The sequence below is a fragment of the Otolemur garnettii genome, unplaced genomic scaffold (assembly GCF_000181295.1).
Source record: "Otolemur garnettii isolate 467f Iridium unplaced genomic scaffold, OtoGar3 scaffold00075, whole genome shotgun sequence".
NCBI classification, from domain to species: domain Eukaryota; kingdom Metazoa; phylum Chordata; class Mammalia; order Primates; family Galagidae; genus Otolemur; species Otolemur garnettii.
Window position 1 is genome coordinate 8,695,624 of NW_003852470.1, and position 16,030 is coordinate 8,711,653.

Consider the following 16,030-nt stretch of genomic DNA (forward strand, 5'->3'; position numbering starts at 1 on the left):
GTAACACTGTTTCCTATAGTGCATTAGATATCGATAATTATCTAATGCCCATCACTGTAAGAACAGATAAGTTAAGTGAGATCTGCATATTGAAGTGGAAAAGCCTGAGCAATATTTTTATTCAACAACAGACATGAGACTTAGAAACATAAAATTCAGTGGGGGGGGACCCCACAAACTGCAGATGACAGCCATCAGTATGGTTTTCCCCACCTCCACCTTAGGATCATGAGCAAGTAAAACTATTTGATGTATTTTTAGGCTTTTAGGCACACATGTTTGGATAAAACCAAAGAGAAATTATATAAATCACATCATTTAGGACGGGATCCTCAAACTTTTTAAACAGGGGACCAGTTCACTGTCCCTCAGACCGTTGGAGGGCCGGACTGTGGGCCCTGGGACGAGTTGGCTGCTAAGCAGGACAGGCAGCAGCCGCGGCAAAAACACCCGGGGGGCCGGATAAATGTCCTAGGCAGGCTGCATGTGGCCCGCAGGCCATAGTTTGAGGATGCCTGATTTAGGATATAGTGGTTACCTCCGAGTGGGAAGCAGGAGGGTGGGGTAGGAGAAGTCACAAAGGCCCTCAGAGGCTTTCCTGAGACCTGGTTTGAGTTTATAGGTGTTTACAGTATTGAAATATGTACCAGGAAAGAACCAAACACAGACCAACGATGTAACATGCTAAGTTCCATGATTAACTTATAAATCCCATATGTCTACCTCTGCTGGGTTTGGGGTGATCCAGAGTCCCTATGTTAACCAGTTTGGTGAAAATATTTCAAATTGCATATAAAACCAGCACACTGTGCCCCATGATTGCATTAATGTACACAGCTATGATTTAATAAAAAAAAAAACTTAATGAGTCCCATCAAATCCATTTCATCCCTTACTCAGTTTACTATACTGCACAGTTAAATGATTTCCAGAGTTTATTTCTTGGTCATTATCAGTTTTAACTTACTGAAATTCTCTTCATGGGGATTAGTAATTCACAATAGATATTTGATTCACTGCTCAGTATTTGACCATAGAAAACTATACAATTTTAGATTTTAACACAGTTTTCTTTTTTCCTTTAAACTTTTTATCACACAAAAATGTCAAACATACAAAATTAGAGAGAAAGCCATACAAGATCCCCGTGGACCCATCTCAGCTTTGACGCTTATCAATTCCCATTTCATCTACTCATCTACTCCTCTATTCACTTTCTCCTCCTCCCAGATTGTGGAAACCAGTCCCAGGCATTGTGTCATTTCATTTGCAAATATTTCCAGTGGGTATCTCTAAAAAATCAGAATGTTCTTTTAAATCTATTAAGTATTACCATTATTACATTAAAATACGATGCTCACATTCCCCTATTACCATTCCCCACCCTTGGGGATCCCCTCACAGGATACAAATAAAGCAAATTCATTCTCATTGGCCTGTAAGTCTTTTAAAGTTTCCTTTACGTTTTCCCAGGACAGATTTTGAAATTCTAAATTTTCCTAAGATTACTGCATAAAATGACAGGTTTTTCTTTTTTACCTTTTTTTTTGAGACAGAGTCTCAAGTTGTCGCCCGGGGTAGCAACCTCAAACTCTTAGGCTCAAGCGATTTCCTGCCTCAGTTTTTCTATTTTTAGTAGAGACAGGGTCTCGCTTTTGCTCAGGCTGGTCTCCAACTCATGTGCTCAAGCTATCCACCCTCCTTGGCCTCCCAAAGTGCTCAGATTACAAGTATGAGCCACTGCACCCAGGCTGACAGCTTCTTCAAATACGTCCCTATGTCAAAAGCTAAGGAAAGAAAGACGTTTCCCTTCTGCTTTATTTGTCAATTTTGAACATTCGCAGGTGGCTGTGGAGACGAGAGCGGTCATTGCCTGGATGGAAAAGATCCCCTTCGTGCTGGGCGGCAACCTGCAGGGGGGCGAGCTGGTGGTGGCCTACCCCTACGACATGGTGCGCTCTCCGTGGAAGACCCAGGAGCACACCCCCACACCCGATGACCACGTGTTCCGCTGGCTGGCCTACTCCTATGCCTCCACTCACCGCCTCATGACTGATGCCCGCAGGAGGGTGTGCCACACGGAGGACTTCCAGAAGGAGGAGGGCACTGTCAACGGGGCATCCTGGCACACCGTTGCGGGAAGTAAGCATCACTGGGCCAATGCCAGTGGCCTGCTGGGACAGGGCGACCTTGCAGGGGTGTCTTCCCAGGGTGTGTCACTGTCGACCACATTATTGCTAATGGGTGGGTGTCATAGTAGTCAAGCATTTCCGAGGTGCCAGCCTTTGACTGAGCATCCACACAAGCCTTCCAGTAACCCCTGCCACAGTCCCTAGGGACTGTGTCTGCCTCCTTGATTCATCAATGACACAACTAAAATCTGCTTGAGTGAGCAGAGTTGGCACCTGTCTGATTCCGTGGCCTGCTCTTAACTACTGAGCTGTTCAGATTCCACAGGACCAGGGCTAGACTTAGTGGCAACTTGTGGTGTCTGGACCAAACTGGACAAGCTGGAGAGCATGCTGGTGCTGGCATAAAAGCCTGGGCTTCTCATCCAGAACCCTTCTTATCTGGGGGGACGGGGACGTCCCATGTTGTAAATCCACAGAGAGGGCTGGGCATTGATCCAAGCTTTGGTGTGAAGTGACTCCAAGCCTCGGGGGTGTTCTGAGATTCAACATGTGGTGAAGACCGTTTCCTATGTATCTACTGTCCACGGGTGGTCAGTGGGCTGGATTCCCACAGCACACCCACAGCAGGGGTAAAAGCCATCGGTGTGGGTCATGTGAGGTGGATACCACATGGGACTGGAGAGGCCTCTAGGAGAGATTTCAGGGATTCCCTTAGAGGAGCTAGAGGACCCTGATGGTCCATGTGTCAGGACAACTACTTTGTTCTGAGCCCAGGACTCCTGAACCAAGAGAGCTGAGGATGTCCCATTCCCTAAGGTATTGCATACCCCATACCTGATGTTCATTGCCTATTTTCTTTACTTTGTGAGGGTTAATCAAGCCAATGATGAATTTGAAGAATATTCCATGTCAGATATACCTAGGTTTAAATCCCAGTCTGTCATTTGGTTGCTGTGTGACTCTGGGAAAGTTACTTTACCTCTCTGAACCCTCATACTTTCCATTATAAAACAGGCCCGATGATGCTAATGATGCTGATGCTGATGTGAGGTTCACGTCAGTGCAGGGTATGGATGTGCTCAGCATCCATATCCCAGAAACACTCAGTTACGATGAGTTCCTGTCTCCTGCCAGCTCCTTCCTTCTTTCCATAGCCCAATGGCCATGACACCGTTTTATGAGCATATCCTTATTCTCTGTTTCTCTGTAATAATTAGTTTTAAATTATTTTATTTTGCAACTTTTCAAGTATGTTTCTGCCCTTACAAAAAGAAAAAAAAAAGAGTAGAAATATTTGTTTCCTGTGGCCATTTTACAACATGTTCAGAAAGCTTGCTGAATTTTCTTGGTCACAGACTAAGTGGAAGCATTTTGTTTGTTCCCACCATGGTTTTACCTTTTATGAAATAAAAAGAAAATGCAAATATGTATCAAGAAAATTTCCTGAGGGCAAAAAACATTCTTGGTTTTCAATTTTAGACCTAAAAACCTACCTACAAAAATCTTTAAGTAAAGTACCTGTTTATTTTTCACAGCTGCTGTGACCAAATCGGGTCTGGAGACAGCTGGGTTCCCAGTAGGGTCACCAGTAACGTTCTGAGAACTTGGCTGGTGCATAATCACGCTGACAGCATTTGAGTTTGTTTTTCCCTATCAATTATATTTTCCATTATTTCAGGGACTCTGTGGCAGAGCCATGTGGCAGCTCAAGCCTTTTTTAATCATTCTTCTTCTCGGCAGTGTGATGAAGTTGCAGATTCGTTTCTTTGTAGATTAATGAAATGTGATTTCTCGTTGCCTTCCCTCCCCCTGCATCTGCACCTCTCTGTTGAATTCTTTCTCACCAGTGAGCAGTGCACTGCCAGGCACCAGGGAAGGAGGAGTGGGCTGGTGATGAGAAAGGGCCACTGGATTTCAAAAGGCACATCATTTACAGTGGGTGCACTCTCACCTGTGCTCACTGCGACCCACACCCTCTCCTGCACAGAGAGGCAGGGGTGTGGTGGCGTCAGGCGCACAGGGCTGTAAGGGACACACCTCCCTGTCCTTGCTGCAGTCCTGCCCTCTCTCCTGAATAGGGAAGGCAGGTGTGTGGTAGTGTCAGGCATGTGAGGAACATGGCTCTGTGTCCCATGTTGAAGCTGTGACAAGAGAAGTCCAATCAGAGAGAGTGAGCACAGAGCCGCATCCACCATCCCCTGCCAGGATAGAAGTCTGGTAAAGAGCTGCCTGGGGACATCAGCCCCTTGTCCACATCTCAAACAGAAAGGACCTTGGGCTTCTGAAGCCATTCTCTGGCCAAGGCAACACTGTCTGGACAGCAAGGCCCACGCTTCCCACAGCTCTGCTGGTTCCTCGTCACTGTGCCAATTCTTCTAGAGCTTCTGGTGCTTTAGAGACACTCATTGCAGAACGGCTCATTCCAGAATTTTAAAATATCACATTTATTTCAGGACTAACAAGGCCTCAAAGGGTGGGGATAATGATAATTTTATGTGCAGAGAGGAGTCCAGCCCTCTTAGGAAGTGAAAACCTGTGCAGGCTGGTGGCTGTGTTGTCCCCTGGTCTCCTCATGCTCTCTGTAATTCCACCTTGCAGGGTGAACCAACCTCCTTTAACCAGACCAGGCCCTACCCAAAGGATCCCCACTAATTCGGCATGATGTGCTCCTTCCATTCCCCTGCACCTGTCGTTCCTCATTTTCTCTAGGATGTGCTGTAAGGCCTGTTGTGATGACTCATGGGTGGTTCCAGCCTGGAATCCAGTAGAGACTGGTCATATCTTTGGTATCTTTTTGCCTCTGACTTCAAGGATTAGGCAGCAGATTAATACAGAGTTGCCTTTGAGACTCCAAAAGGCATGATTTTGAAGCAGACATTTATATTGGGCATCGCAGGGGCAGATCCCTATGGTGAGATCAGTGAGAAGGGAGGAGGAAAGGACGTCTAAGGGGCACAGCTGGTGGAGCCTACCCAACTCCTGCTTTCTGCAATCCTGACCCTCAGAGCCCAGGGAGGGCTGGTTAGAGGTGCCTCCAAGACACTAATGCAGAACTTAGCTTGCTAATCATCATGTTCAAAAACGAAAGTGTTGAGATGAAAGCCACCAGTACTCACTGCCATCTGACACCCCTTTATAATTTTCACGAATATTGGGCAGTGCAGCAGGTGCAGTGGTGGCTCCTGGGGCCTGTGAATGTTGCCTTATTTTGAATGGTTCTTTTCAGGTGTGATTATGTTAAAGGGTTTCCAGGTGGGGTTCCCCTGGGAAACCTGGCTGGATCCTAAAATCAGTGGGCAGAGTCCTTGTAAGGGACAGAAGAGTGAAGATAGAGGCAGAGGAGTGCCCAGGGCCACCAAAGCTGGAAGAGCAAGGAAGGATTGTCCCCTGAGGATTTGGAGGGAGCTTAGCACCTTGATTACAGACTTTCTGCCTCTAGAACTGGAGAGAATAAATTTTCGTAGTTTTAAGCCACCCAGTTTGTGGTGATTTGTAATAGCAGCCCTGGGAAATGAATATGGAGCCCAGCTGTAAGAGGGTAGGTGCTTCCTATCCTGCTGTGGTCACAATGGGTAGAGGCTCTGTCTGCTCCTGGGCTTCCTGGGTGAGCGGGTTTGCCCTGCAGTTCCCACCCAGCAAGGCTGTTTGGAGACAAGAGCCAGGACTTGTTACATAGACCTGGCCTCAAGCCCCAGCACCAGCCCTTTCCAGACTCATGATACTGGATACCATTCTCCCCATTCTCAATTTCAATTTTCTCCTCTATAACATTGTGCTATGCTATGACATGTGGGTCACTACGAACATTTTAAGACAGTCAGTGTTAGGAGCCATTATTTCTCTTCCAAGAAATACTGTCAACAGCGTCCTTTCTGATTCACCCGTGCAAGTTTCAACTTGATCAGCTTATCAGTGTTTCTGGGAGATCTTCTTGTTTCCACCTGCGTGGATATTATGTGTCTTGGTATTTGTGTATCTTAAAACTTTCATAATGACCCACACATCTACCTCTGCTGGGTTTGGGGTGAAGATTAAGTGACCTAATGGATACAGATGCTTAAGACAGATCTGTCTGATGTAAGGCTCACAACCAAGTAGGGGTAGCTGTTTTAATGAATCATAATAAAAAACTATTCCAGTGCTACAGTGAGACAATGTAACTATAGAGATAAATTTAATTAAACTCTTAAAATTATAGTGGTGATTAATGGTGTTACTCTAAAAACGGTATATTAAACTTAGTTTAATAAAGTAGATATCTTATCTAAAAAGCACTTATCTGAGTCTTTCTTTTATCAAAGATGTCCTTGCATGTGTCTGTCCTTGCCATAAACTGTTCAGACTGCACCCCCTCTCCGTTTTCTCTAAGCCACTCACATTTGCCCAAATGCACATTTTTGTGTATGGTGGATATTTGTCACTGCTCTGTTCGATGCGGTCTTCTGTATGTTTTTAAATGTTCCTGCTGCCCCGTCCCCTCCCCAAGCCATCTGCCCTGTTAAAACGTTGTCCTCTTGGCTTGGCAGGTCTGAACGATTTCAGCTATCTTCACACAAACTGCTTCGAGCTGTCCATCTATGTGGGCTGTGACAAGTACCCGCACGAGAGCCAGCTGCCCGAGGAATGGGAGAACAATCGGGAATCTTTGATCGTGTTCATGGAGCAGGTAAGGCATTGGCATGTAGCTGTGATGAGAGAGCTAAGAATGAAGCCAGGCAGGTGGCTGAAAGCCTGGGATGGAATCAGCTGTAGACTGGCCAGCCTGGCCACGGCATTGTGAGGAGCCAAAGTCTGTTCTCACTTGCTTAGACCCCAAGGAAGTGAGCTCTAGACCCATGGCAGTCGATCCCACTGACTCGAGGGAGTGGGACTAGTCTCGGGCTCTTGGTGCTTGTTTTGTGGGAGCAGGTGCAGGCCGTGTGTGTTCGAGTCCACATGAACAGGCCCTTCGTCCTGGTCTGCCTGGGTTGCTGTCACAAAATTCTAAGACAGGTGGCTTAAATGGCAGATGTTTATTCTTTCACAGTGCTAGAGGGTGGAAGTCCAAGATCAAGGTGCTAGCAGAGTCAGTGTCCTCTGAAGTTTCCCTCTTGCCTTGCAGACAGCTACCTCCTCGGTCTCTACCTGGTTCCCCGTGTATCCTCCCATCTCTGTGTGTGTCCACATGTCCTCTTCTTATAAGGACTCCTGTCACATTGGGTTAGGGCCTGCCCCAACAGCCTCATTTAACTTAATTGCCTCTTTAAAGCTCCTGTCTCCATATAGTCAGATTCTGATATACTGGGATTGAGGCTTCAGCATATGAATTTGGGGGTATACAATTTAACCCAAATACGCTGCGGGCCTTCAGAGTCACTGTTGTAGGTGGCAGGGGTGAGTTAGCCAGGAGCAGGTGTAACAAATACCTGCTGAAGTTCTGCTGTTCAGTTGGGAAGGCACCTGCCATCTTCATTAGGGACCCAGGCCACCTTCCCTGTCCCATGTTCTCGAGGATGGTCCCATCTAGTAGCATTAGTGAATTAACCTGTTCTAGTTTAGTGCTACAACCAACTGAATACTATACTTGCCCCCACTAAGAAACAGGCTAACTGGAAACCAAAGGTATAAACAATAAGAAAAAAAATGTTGAGCCTCAGGGCTCCTGCCATTTGTAAGTATTATAGTAGACATATGACTGAGTCTACCCTCCCACCATCCACAAGGAAGTGAAGTGACACTCTGAGTCTACATGAGTGTCAGACATGAGTGAGAAGATGTACTTAGCTGAGGGCTTGGCGGCCAGCATGCTGGGCCCTGTGGCTGCACCTCGGTACAGGTGGCAGAGTTTGGCACCAGGATGGAGCATCTGAGTCTGCCCCTTGGGGTCCCAGGAGGCTCAGTGCCGCCCCCCATGAGCTTCCCTGGCACAGAAGGCACAGAAGGGTGTGGGCCTCTTCTTCTCTCTCAGGGAAACGTCTCACTCAAAGAGTTTCTGTCCCTGGAATTTAAAAAGGTTCTTTTTCTTTTGCATCTGTGTAATGAGAGATGGCTTTGACTATAGCAACCTGATCATTCCTAAGCAGTGATTCAGTTTAGCCAAAGAGTGTCCTAAGGATAAAATGGCCAGGCATAGTAATATGTGTAAAGAAAGCCACTGGGAAGGATGGCCTGTCGCCTTATATTGTCACATCCTAGCAGAACTGAGGCATGAAGTTCACAGTCGATGTGTATGGTGTGACACAGCGAGTCCTTGGAAGGGCCCTATATGCAGAGCTGTCATTTGTACGAAGGTCCCTTTGAATCTTTCCTCATTAAGTCCATACAGGCCAGGAAAGTCAAAATAAACATGCTCAGAAAAATTAAATTCCAATTTTTAGTAGATATATTTTTATGAACCACCTCAGATCCTAATACTTTTTAATTCTAATGGAAGATTTTCTGGTGCTTGGGCCCCAAAAGGGAGGCAGAAGGAGCCTGCACACCAAATGCACATGGAGCCCAGAGAGTCTTTAGGGGGCGCTGTGAATTCCTGGTGGGGAGGGGTGGCCTCAGGTTTATAGCCCAGTCTGTCGTGCTGGCTGTGTCCAGAGCTGGTTGGTGACCTCACCCTGTGTCTCATCATGTTTGCTGAGCAGATTCATCGCGGCATCAAAGGTGTAGTGAGAGATTCACATGGAAAAGGAATTCCAAATGCCATTATCTCCGTAGAAGGCGTTAACCATGACATTCGAACAGGTAACTTGGAATATTTATAAACTATTTCTTGGTAAGAAGTTCCCATTTTTTTAAAGTGTTTTACTTGACTTACAGTCATGAGTAGAATGCCAGAAACTTCTCATTCAGCGCGGAATGAGTCTCCTTCCTCTCACTTTCCACCTTTCGAGAGACCCTGGAAAGCAAGGCTTCTCTCCTGTGCTGTCCCTTCCACAGGGCGGACGGGGTGGGGGTGGGGGGGAAGCAGCCAGCCAACACCTAGGCATGGTGGAAGTTTCTCGAAAGTTAAGGAAGTACCTCGTGGGGCAGAATGTGGCCGGTGCCAGTGAGCACTACAGGGCTAGAGGGGAGGAGCTGCAGGCATGGGGTGGGTAGCACCAGGGCTGGTGGGGAGAGTCCACTGGAGACGGCAGCAAGGGTGGCTGGAAGGCTGGGCCTGGCCTTGAAGTGCCCATCCACCAAGGATGGGAGGGTGTAATTTTCCCATTAAACCACAGAAACCCACTGTACATGGTATTTTAGGAAGACTCAGGTGTCTGTAATGGGAAGAGTTGCATCATAATAACAGTAACATAAGTTCACTCTTTTAATAGCTTTACCAGCAGCAGCCCCCAGAAACCCTCACAGTGATGCTAATGCTGATCCTAATGCCGTCCTGAGGGGATAAATGAGGTCTGTGAAGAATATAGCAAGGAGGCCCGGCTCCCACCTAGTACACATGATGAGGGGCTGGTGTTAACTGGTCACATGACGAGGGTTTGCTGGTGTTAACTGGTCACAGTTGGCACATCAACTTCCCTTCCAGTGGCGAGTAGAACATTCTAGAATCTCAGATAATCTGGGAGTCAGAGGATGATATTTAAAAGGCAGTGCTGAAGTCTTAGTCCAACTGTCTTTGCTACAGAAGAAAAGAAATTATAAGACTTGGGGTCTTGGCTCGGCGCCTGTGGCTCAAGTGGCTAAGGCACCAGCCACATACACCTAAGGTGGGGGGTTCGAATCCTCAGCCCGGGCCCGCCAAACAACAATGATGGCTGCAACCAAAAAAAAAAATGGCCAGGCGTTGTGGCGGGCGCCTGTAGTCCCAGCTACTTGGGAGGCTGAGGCAGGAGACTCGCTTGAGCCCAGGAGTTGGAGGTTGCTGTCAGCGTGATGCCACGGCACTCTACCCAGGGGGACAGCTTGAGGCTCCGTCTCAAAAAAAAAAAAAAAAAAAGACTTGGGGTCTTACATAACACTGTTTCCAGTCCCTGCAATACCAAAAGTAATCTCACATTTTTAAATGCACTAAAAGAGTGGCTACAGGCCCTTAGGACAGGCAAAGCTGGTCCCACAGCCCTTGGTCACTCAGTAGCAGCAGGGACTCCGGTGGCTTCTCACATGATCTGTTCTCAAAGAACTTTCATGTGTGCTCTCCCTCGCGTCTCTCACTTGAACCTTTTGAGTGACATGGGCCTGTCTTTCTTTCTCACTTATTTGGGTAAAAAATAAGCTGAAAGAGGTCAGCTGACCCCCTGAAGGGCTGAGAGGTGAGTGGGGTTTGAATTCAGCTCTCTGACTCCCGGTCTGCTGGAAGACTCCTGCAGACGCACTGCAGGGCCACAGAAAACACTGCCTTACACTTTGCTGATTAGAAAATGACGTGAAGACAAGGTCCTCAGCAAGTCCCCAGGACTGTCATCACCTGGGATACCCCAGTTTAAATGAAAATGTCATGTCCCAGGGAACCCCCAATCCCAGGCAAACAGTGATGGGTGCTGCCCACCACCCCAACCTCACTGCTCCTTGCTGACTGATAGCCACATGTGGGGTCTCTGGGGTTGTCCTCCTTCCACCTGAGCCTCCTTCCCCACGGAGCCCCTTGGTTCCATCCTCAGTCCCTTCATGTCTGTGCTCAGATGTCACCGTGTCAGTGCCGTCGACCCCGACCACCCTCCTGAGCACTGCACACCTGTCCTGTGCCCTGTTGCTCCCTCTCACCCATCCCAACTTTGTCGTCTTCCTATAGCACTTCCAACATATTATAAAATAACCAACATGTTTTGGTTCTAATTGTTTCTGCTTTTTCACTGTCCCTGCTATGAGGGCAGAGATTCTAGCACAATGCCTGGGTACTTCCAAGCTAGTGGGTGTTCTCGTGAGTGTTTTTTGAACAAATGGATGAATGGACATGATGTGGTACCTCGAGGCTCGCAGCGAATGGGGAGCTGATTTAAGGCACATGCTTGAGACTCCAAGTCCAGTGCTCCTTTCTTTATCCCCACACCGTCTCTCCTGAGGGGGAAGAGAGGCCCTCCTCTGCAAATTGTTCAGATGGATTAACAGATCCTTTCCTGTCTGCAGATGATCCCATTTGACCTTCCAGGAAATTGAAACTCGGAGGTATTAGGATGAGTGAGTCTGAGGCTGGGATGAGACCTGGCCTGTGTATCTTCCAGGCCAGGCTGCCTAGGATGTCCCTGGCATAGAAGGCTAATGACTTAAATTGATGAAATGTATCTGAGATGCCACAAAATTGCAGACTGCTGTGTAATGCCATAGATCGCATTCTTTCCATGTTACCAATTTCTTCACTCAATAATATTTTATGAACATTCCAACCATTTGACCTTGATCTTATAGCCATGGACCATGAGATCTCACACTGTAGAGCATGGGATTTTATATGTAGTATCCCCTCATAGGCATTTATTCATTGCTTCACTTATTTACTAATTTTTTCATTTATTAGTTCAACAAACATGGATTATGGACCATAATGTGCCAGAGACACTGATTGCAGGGTGCTAGCGATCTTTACTAAGGAAAAAGAGGCTGTTTGATCTGGTTCCGCATTGGACTTCGATTTGAAACATTGCCTGTGAGGTCTTTTAAAAGAATAATTCATAAAAGAGCCTGGAACACTCCTTGGACTATTTGGTGCCTCGTATGCAATGTGAGAAAACATAAGAGTTTCAAACTGAGTAGAAGATAAGAAGGCCCTGGGGCCCCATGAGCTGAGCTGAGAACACTTTGCCTAATGGGCTCTGAGTCTGTAGCCCCTGCAATCAAGGAGACAATTTTGATGAGCTAATGGGAAATGCATCTCTCTCCCTTTATTTCCCCCATCAATAATGTCCCAGTGTAACTCTCGTGACAGATGCATTCCATACTTTACACACAGCTCTTTATCTTGTTTCAGCATCTTTCAGCACTCAACAAGAGCTCTGAATTTGCTTTGGTTTCCGTCTGAGGCTTATGCGCTCTGACAAGTTTTATTTCTAGAGGGATTTTGCATAAAATAAACAGAGGTTTTAAATGGAATTCCACAGAGACGGAAGCTAGTGTGAACGCTCTGATACGCGTGTAAGATGTGGGCCACACCCCTGTCTCAGAATCCCACCTGATCGTCCTTCACTTGCCGGGTGGATACTGATCTGACCTGCTAATCAATGGACATTCTTTGGGCCTGGGTTGCCCTTTGTGTCCACGAATCCAGTGCCTGCTATCTGTCAGCCTCCACTGTGGCACCCTGGAATGGGGATCCCTGACACAGACCTGACCATTTTGTGGGATGGTAGCCCAACACAGTGTCCCTGCCTTTCGTAGCCAGGATGATTCTGGGCTTTCCCAGTGGTCAGTGGTAGAAGCAGAGAGAATGAGTTCTGGTCTGTGTTAAGTGGAGCATGCTTTGTTTGACCTACTGTTAGATGTTGAAGAGTAAGACATGGGCTCTCCAACCATCTACCACTTACCACGGGGGCCAAGATGGGAGCAGGAGGAGGTTTCCACTCGAGCACACAGGGTCAGCTGGAAGGGAAGAGAGGACAACAGGGATGCGGAGGTGGTGGCTCCTACAGAGATGTCTATGGGCTTTGAGATGGCTTTGGCCATCGGATCAAGTCATGATCAAGGCTGCCTGAAGTGCCTCCTTGTTTCTTAAACAGGATGGAGTAGAATTTTATTTGGTGGAAAACTTTGCTTTTTCACTAAAGGAACAGGGCACTGTGCCAAGAAACTGCAGGGAGCCTCTACCTGAGGGTGTGTGCGTGTGCGAGCGTGCAGCTGGGCCTCTCAGATGGAGTCCTGCTTGGCATCTAGCTGACTATATGTACATGTGGCACTGGCATGCCACTGTGGTACTGGCATTTCATTTCCAGTAACATCTTGTGCTCCTATGACCTTACTGTACTGCATGAGGTGCTTCAGATGAATCCAGGTTATAATATGAATTTCAGCATGAAGCTTCAAAGTGTTACACGTGTTTTCGTGGGTAATGTAAATTCACACACACACACACACACACACACACACACACACACAGGAGTTTTCTTCCATCCCTTAGAATGGAGGTCCTCAACCCTTGGAGCCTCAGATTGGTACCAGTCTGTTAGGAAGCAGATCACACAGCAGGAGGTGAGAGGCCAGCCAACAAAGCTCCATCCATCTGTATTTACAGCCACTCCCCATCGCTCATATCACAGCCCCAGCTCCTCCTCCTGTCACACAAGCAGCAGCAGTTGATTCTCAGAGGAGCGTGAACCCTCCTGTCAACTGTGCTGGTGCAGGATCCAGGTTGTGTGCTCCTTAGAAGAATCTGATGCCCCTTCCCCGTCCGTGGAAAAATTGTCTTCTATGAAACTGGTCTCTGGTGCCAAAAATGTTGGGGGACAGCAGCCTTAGAAGACTTTAGGACTTGCTAAGACAAGTTAACCTTGCCAGGACCTACTCAGTACTTGGTCAAATCTAGCCCTTCTCCTCTTTGCCTGGTACCAAACCTTTAGCCTAGGCAGGACACTGAAAATGTCTTATGTGATTGACTTGCTAATGATCAGCTGTGTGACCTTGTGCAGGATATTACATGTCTCTGGTGTCCAGTTCCTCACATAGGACAGGGATTAAGCATGCGGCCTGCATCACAGAGCCACTCACAGGGTCCAGCGACTCAGGGTTAGCCTCGACTTCCCACATACAGGTGCCATGTTCTCCAAGGGTCCCTGGTGTCTCCTTTGCTGTCGTGTAGCCTCTAATGGACCAGAGATCCAAGTGTTCTCACCAGGCTTCAGGAGTGACCTTGACTTAGAAGCTGTCTTGGTGCAACAGGGATCTATCTTAGACCTAAGGATGGACCTGAGTCACATCAAGTGCTTGGGTAATAGGCTGGTGGTATACCTGGGAGCCAGGGTGTCCTGCCTTAGTCCAAGCAGGGGTCTCAGAGGTCTCAAGGCCCTCTCTGCCTCACAGCTTCCCTGTGGAGATCTCCTGCAGCTCCAGGTCTCTCCAGGCCTGGGCCATAGAATGAGGTGCAGATGCCAGGGCCTTGCCTGGGTCATTTGGCCTCAGCCTGTATAGTCCTTGCCTCTCTTATTAGAAATGTAGAGCCACACCCCTTACAGAAATTGTTATTCTGCACTGTAGCCAGGCCAAGGGAAGCTAGGAGGATGTGCACTGATGGCTTTTCAATATGGCATTTTGTGGTGAGGGCATATCATTTAGAAGTTCAAGTTTATAATGAAGGGCTGCTATTGTCACCAAGCAAGGAGTGTTAGTGATGATGGTGTTTCTTCCCCTCTGTGCATGTCTATTAACACTGCGGGGGGGCTCACGCCTCAGCCCCCTTCCTGCTAAAACCATTAAGGCATTTTCCAAAGAGGACGTTATCTTGGCTTCCAAAATGCATGAAAAGTTTGCATCTGCGGGAGCTCTAATTCCTGCGTTAGGAAAAAGCTGCCCTGAGTTCTCCCTGGTTTTCTTTTCACAGCCAGCGATGGAGATTACTGGCGCCTGCTGAACCCTGGAGAGTATGTGGTCACAGCAAAGGCAGACGGCTTCACCGCATCCACTAAGAACTGTATGGTTGGCTATGACATGGGGGCCACGCGGTGTGACTTCACGCTCAGCAAAACCAACCTGGCCAGGATCAGAGAGATCATGGAGAAGTTTGGGAAGCAGCCCGTCAGCCTGCCTGCCAGGCGACTGAAGCTGCGTGGGAGGAAGAGACGACAGCGCGGGTGACCCTCCAGGACCCTTGAGACACATCCTGGCCCGAACACGTTAACCCAACCCGGTAGCAGCTCCACAGCAGACTCACTCACTGTTGTTTTCTCTGTAATTGAAGAGGCACCTGGGAGAGTGTGCACATTACACGGCTGGTCCCAAGGGGAGGGCTGGAGCCTTGGCTGTTTCCTTTGTTCCCATTTATCCAAATAACTTGGACAGAGCAGCAGAGAAGGCTGGTGGGAGTGAGAGAATTCAGCAAGTCAGCCTGGGAATCTGAGAGAAAGGAGGCACCCAGTCACAGCCTCTTGGGTAGACAGGGAGGGAGACCGGTGCTTCCCTCTCTGTGCAACAGCAAGAGTTCTGTGTGCGTTTGCAGTTTGTGCAGTGAAAATGGCAGCATTCCTGGGCCTGCCCCTCTCACATGTTACCACACGAGATGTTTATGGGCATCCTAAGCAAATCTACCTTCTCTGGCCCCAGGACATTCTAAGGTGCTACGAAAAAATTCTGCATTCTGTTGACAGCAGAGACATGACCAAGTGTCAGTAAGTGTCTTGGATCATTTCAGTTTGCCTTTCCAAGAAAGGATTGCATTTATAGAAGGAAAGAAGCTGAGATCATTCAAGAGCGATTGTCGGGCAGCAGGCTTGGGGCTGCTGTACCCATACTCGGTCCACAAAGTACCCCCAAACACGCTGCTGACCCAGTATGCTTGGTGGGGGGCTCCCTAGGCAGGGAGGGCCAGAAGTGCCAGCCTTCCTGAGGGACAAGCTAACTTAGCCAGGATCTCCTCCCTGGCCTGCCAAACTTGGAGCAAACCAGAAGAGGGCTTCAGCCCTGTCTGTGCTCGAGGGGTCCCTCCTCTGTGCAGTGGGCACCCCAAGTTGGCCTGAAATCAACATGGAAGTTATTTTGATGTGTAGAATGCCAGTCTTCCAAATTAGGTGGAATTTGATTTTAAAAAAAATCTTAGGATTCTCTGTGGAGCATCAGTTTGAGAGGAGATACTGAATTGTCATGTAAGAAAAAATGTTGTGTCTCAAGTTTCATTAACATTGCTGCCTCACTGACGTGGGAAGAATGAACAAAATAAAGAGAGCAAATGGTACAGTCCTTCTAGCGTGTGGCTTTTTGGGGTAGACTTGCAGCCACGTGAATGTCATACCCCCCACTGCCTCTCCCTGAGGTCAGTCACCCTAGCAAAGGTGCCCGGGTAGGGGTGGGCA

At 47.9% G+C, this 16,030-nt stretch overlaps 1 protein-coding gene across 1 annotated transcript in view; it reads left to right on the forward strand.

The window, feature by feature from the left end:
* The window catches only part of CPXM2 (carboxypeptidase X, M14 family member 2), a 117,672-nt gene extending 102,372 nt beyond the window's left edge, over nucleotides 1-15,300 (forward strand). The window contains exons 11-14 of the mRNA XM_003794077.2: nucleotides 1,845-2,142; nucleotides 6,659-6,798; nucleotides 8,747-8,846; nucleotides 14,566-15,300. Of these exons, the coding sequence (XP_003794125.1) occupies nucleotides 1,845-2,142; nucleotides 6,659-6,798; nucleotides 8,747-8,846; nucleotides 14,566-14,819 (792 nt within the window). The 3' untranslated portion in view covers nucleotides 14,820-15,300. The remainder of the gene's footprint in view (nucleotides 1-1,844; nucleotides 2,143-6,658; nucleotides 6,799-8,746; nucleotides 8,847-14,565) is intronic.
* The last annotated feature ends 730 nt before the right edge of the window (nucleotides 15,301-16,030 follow it).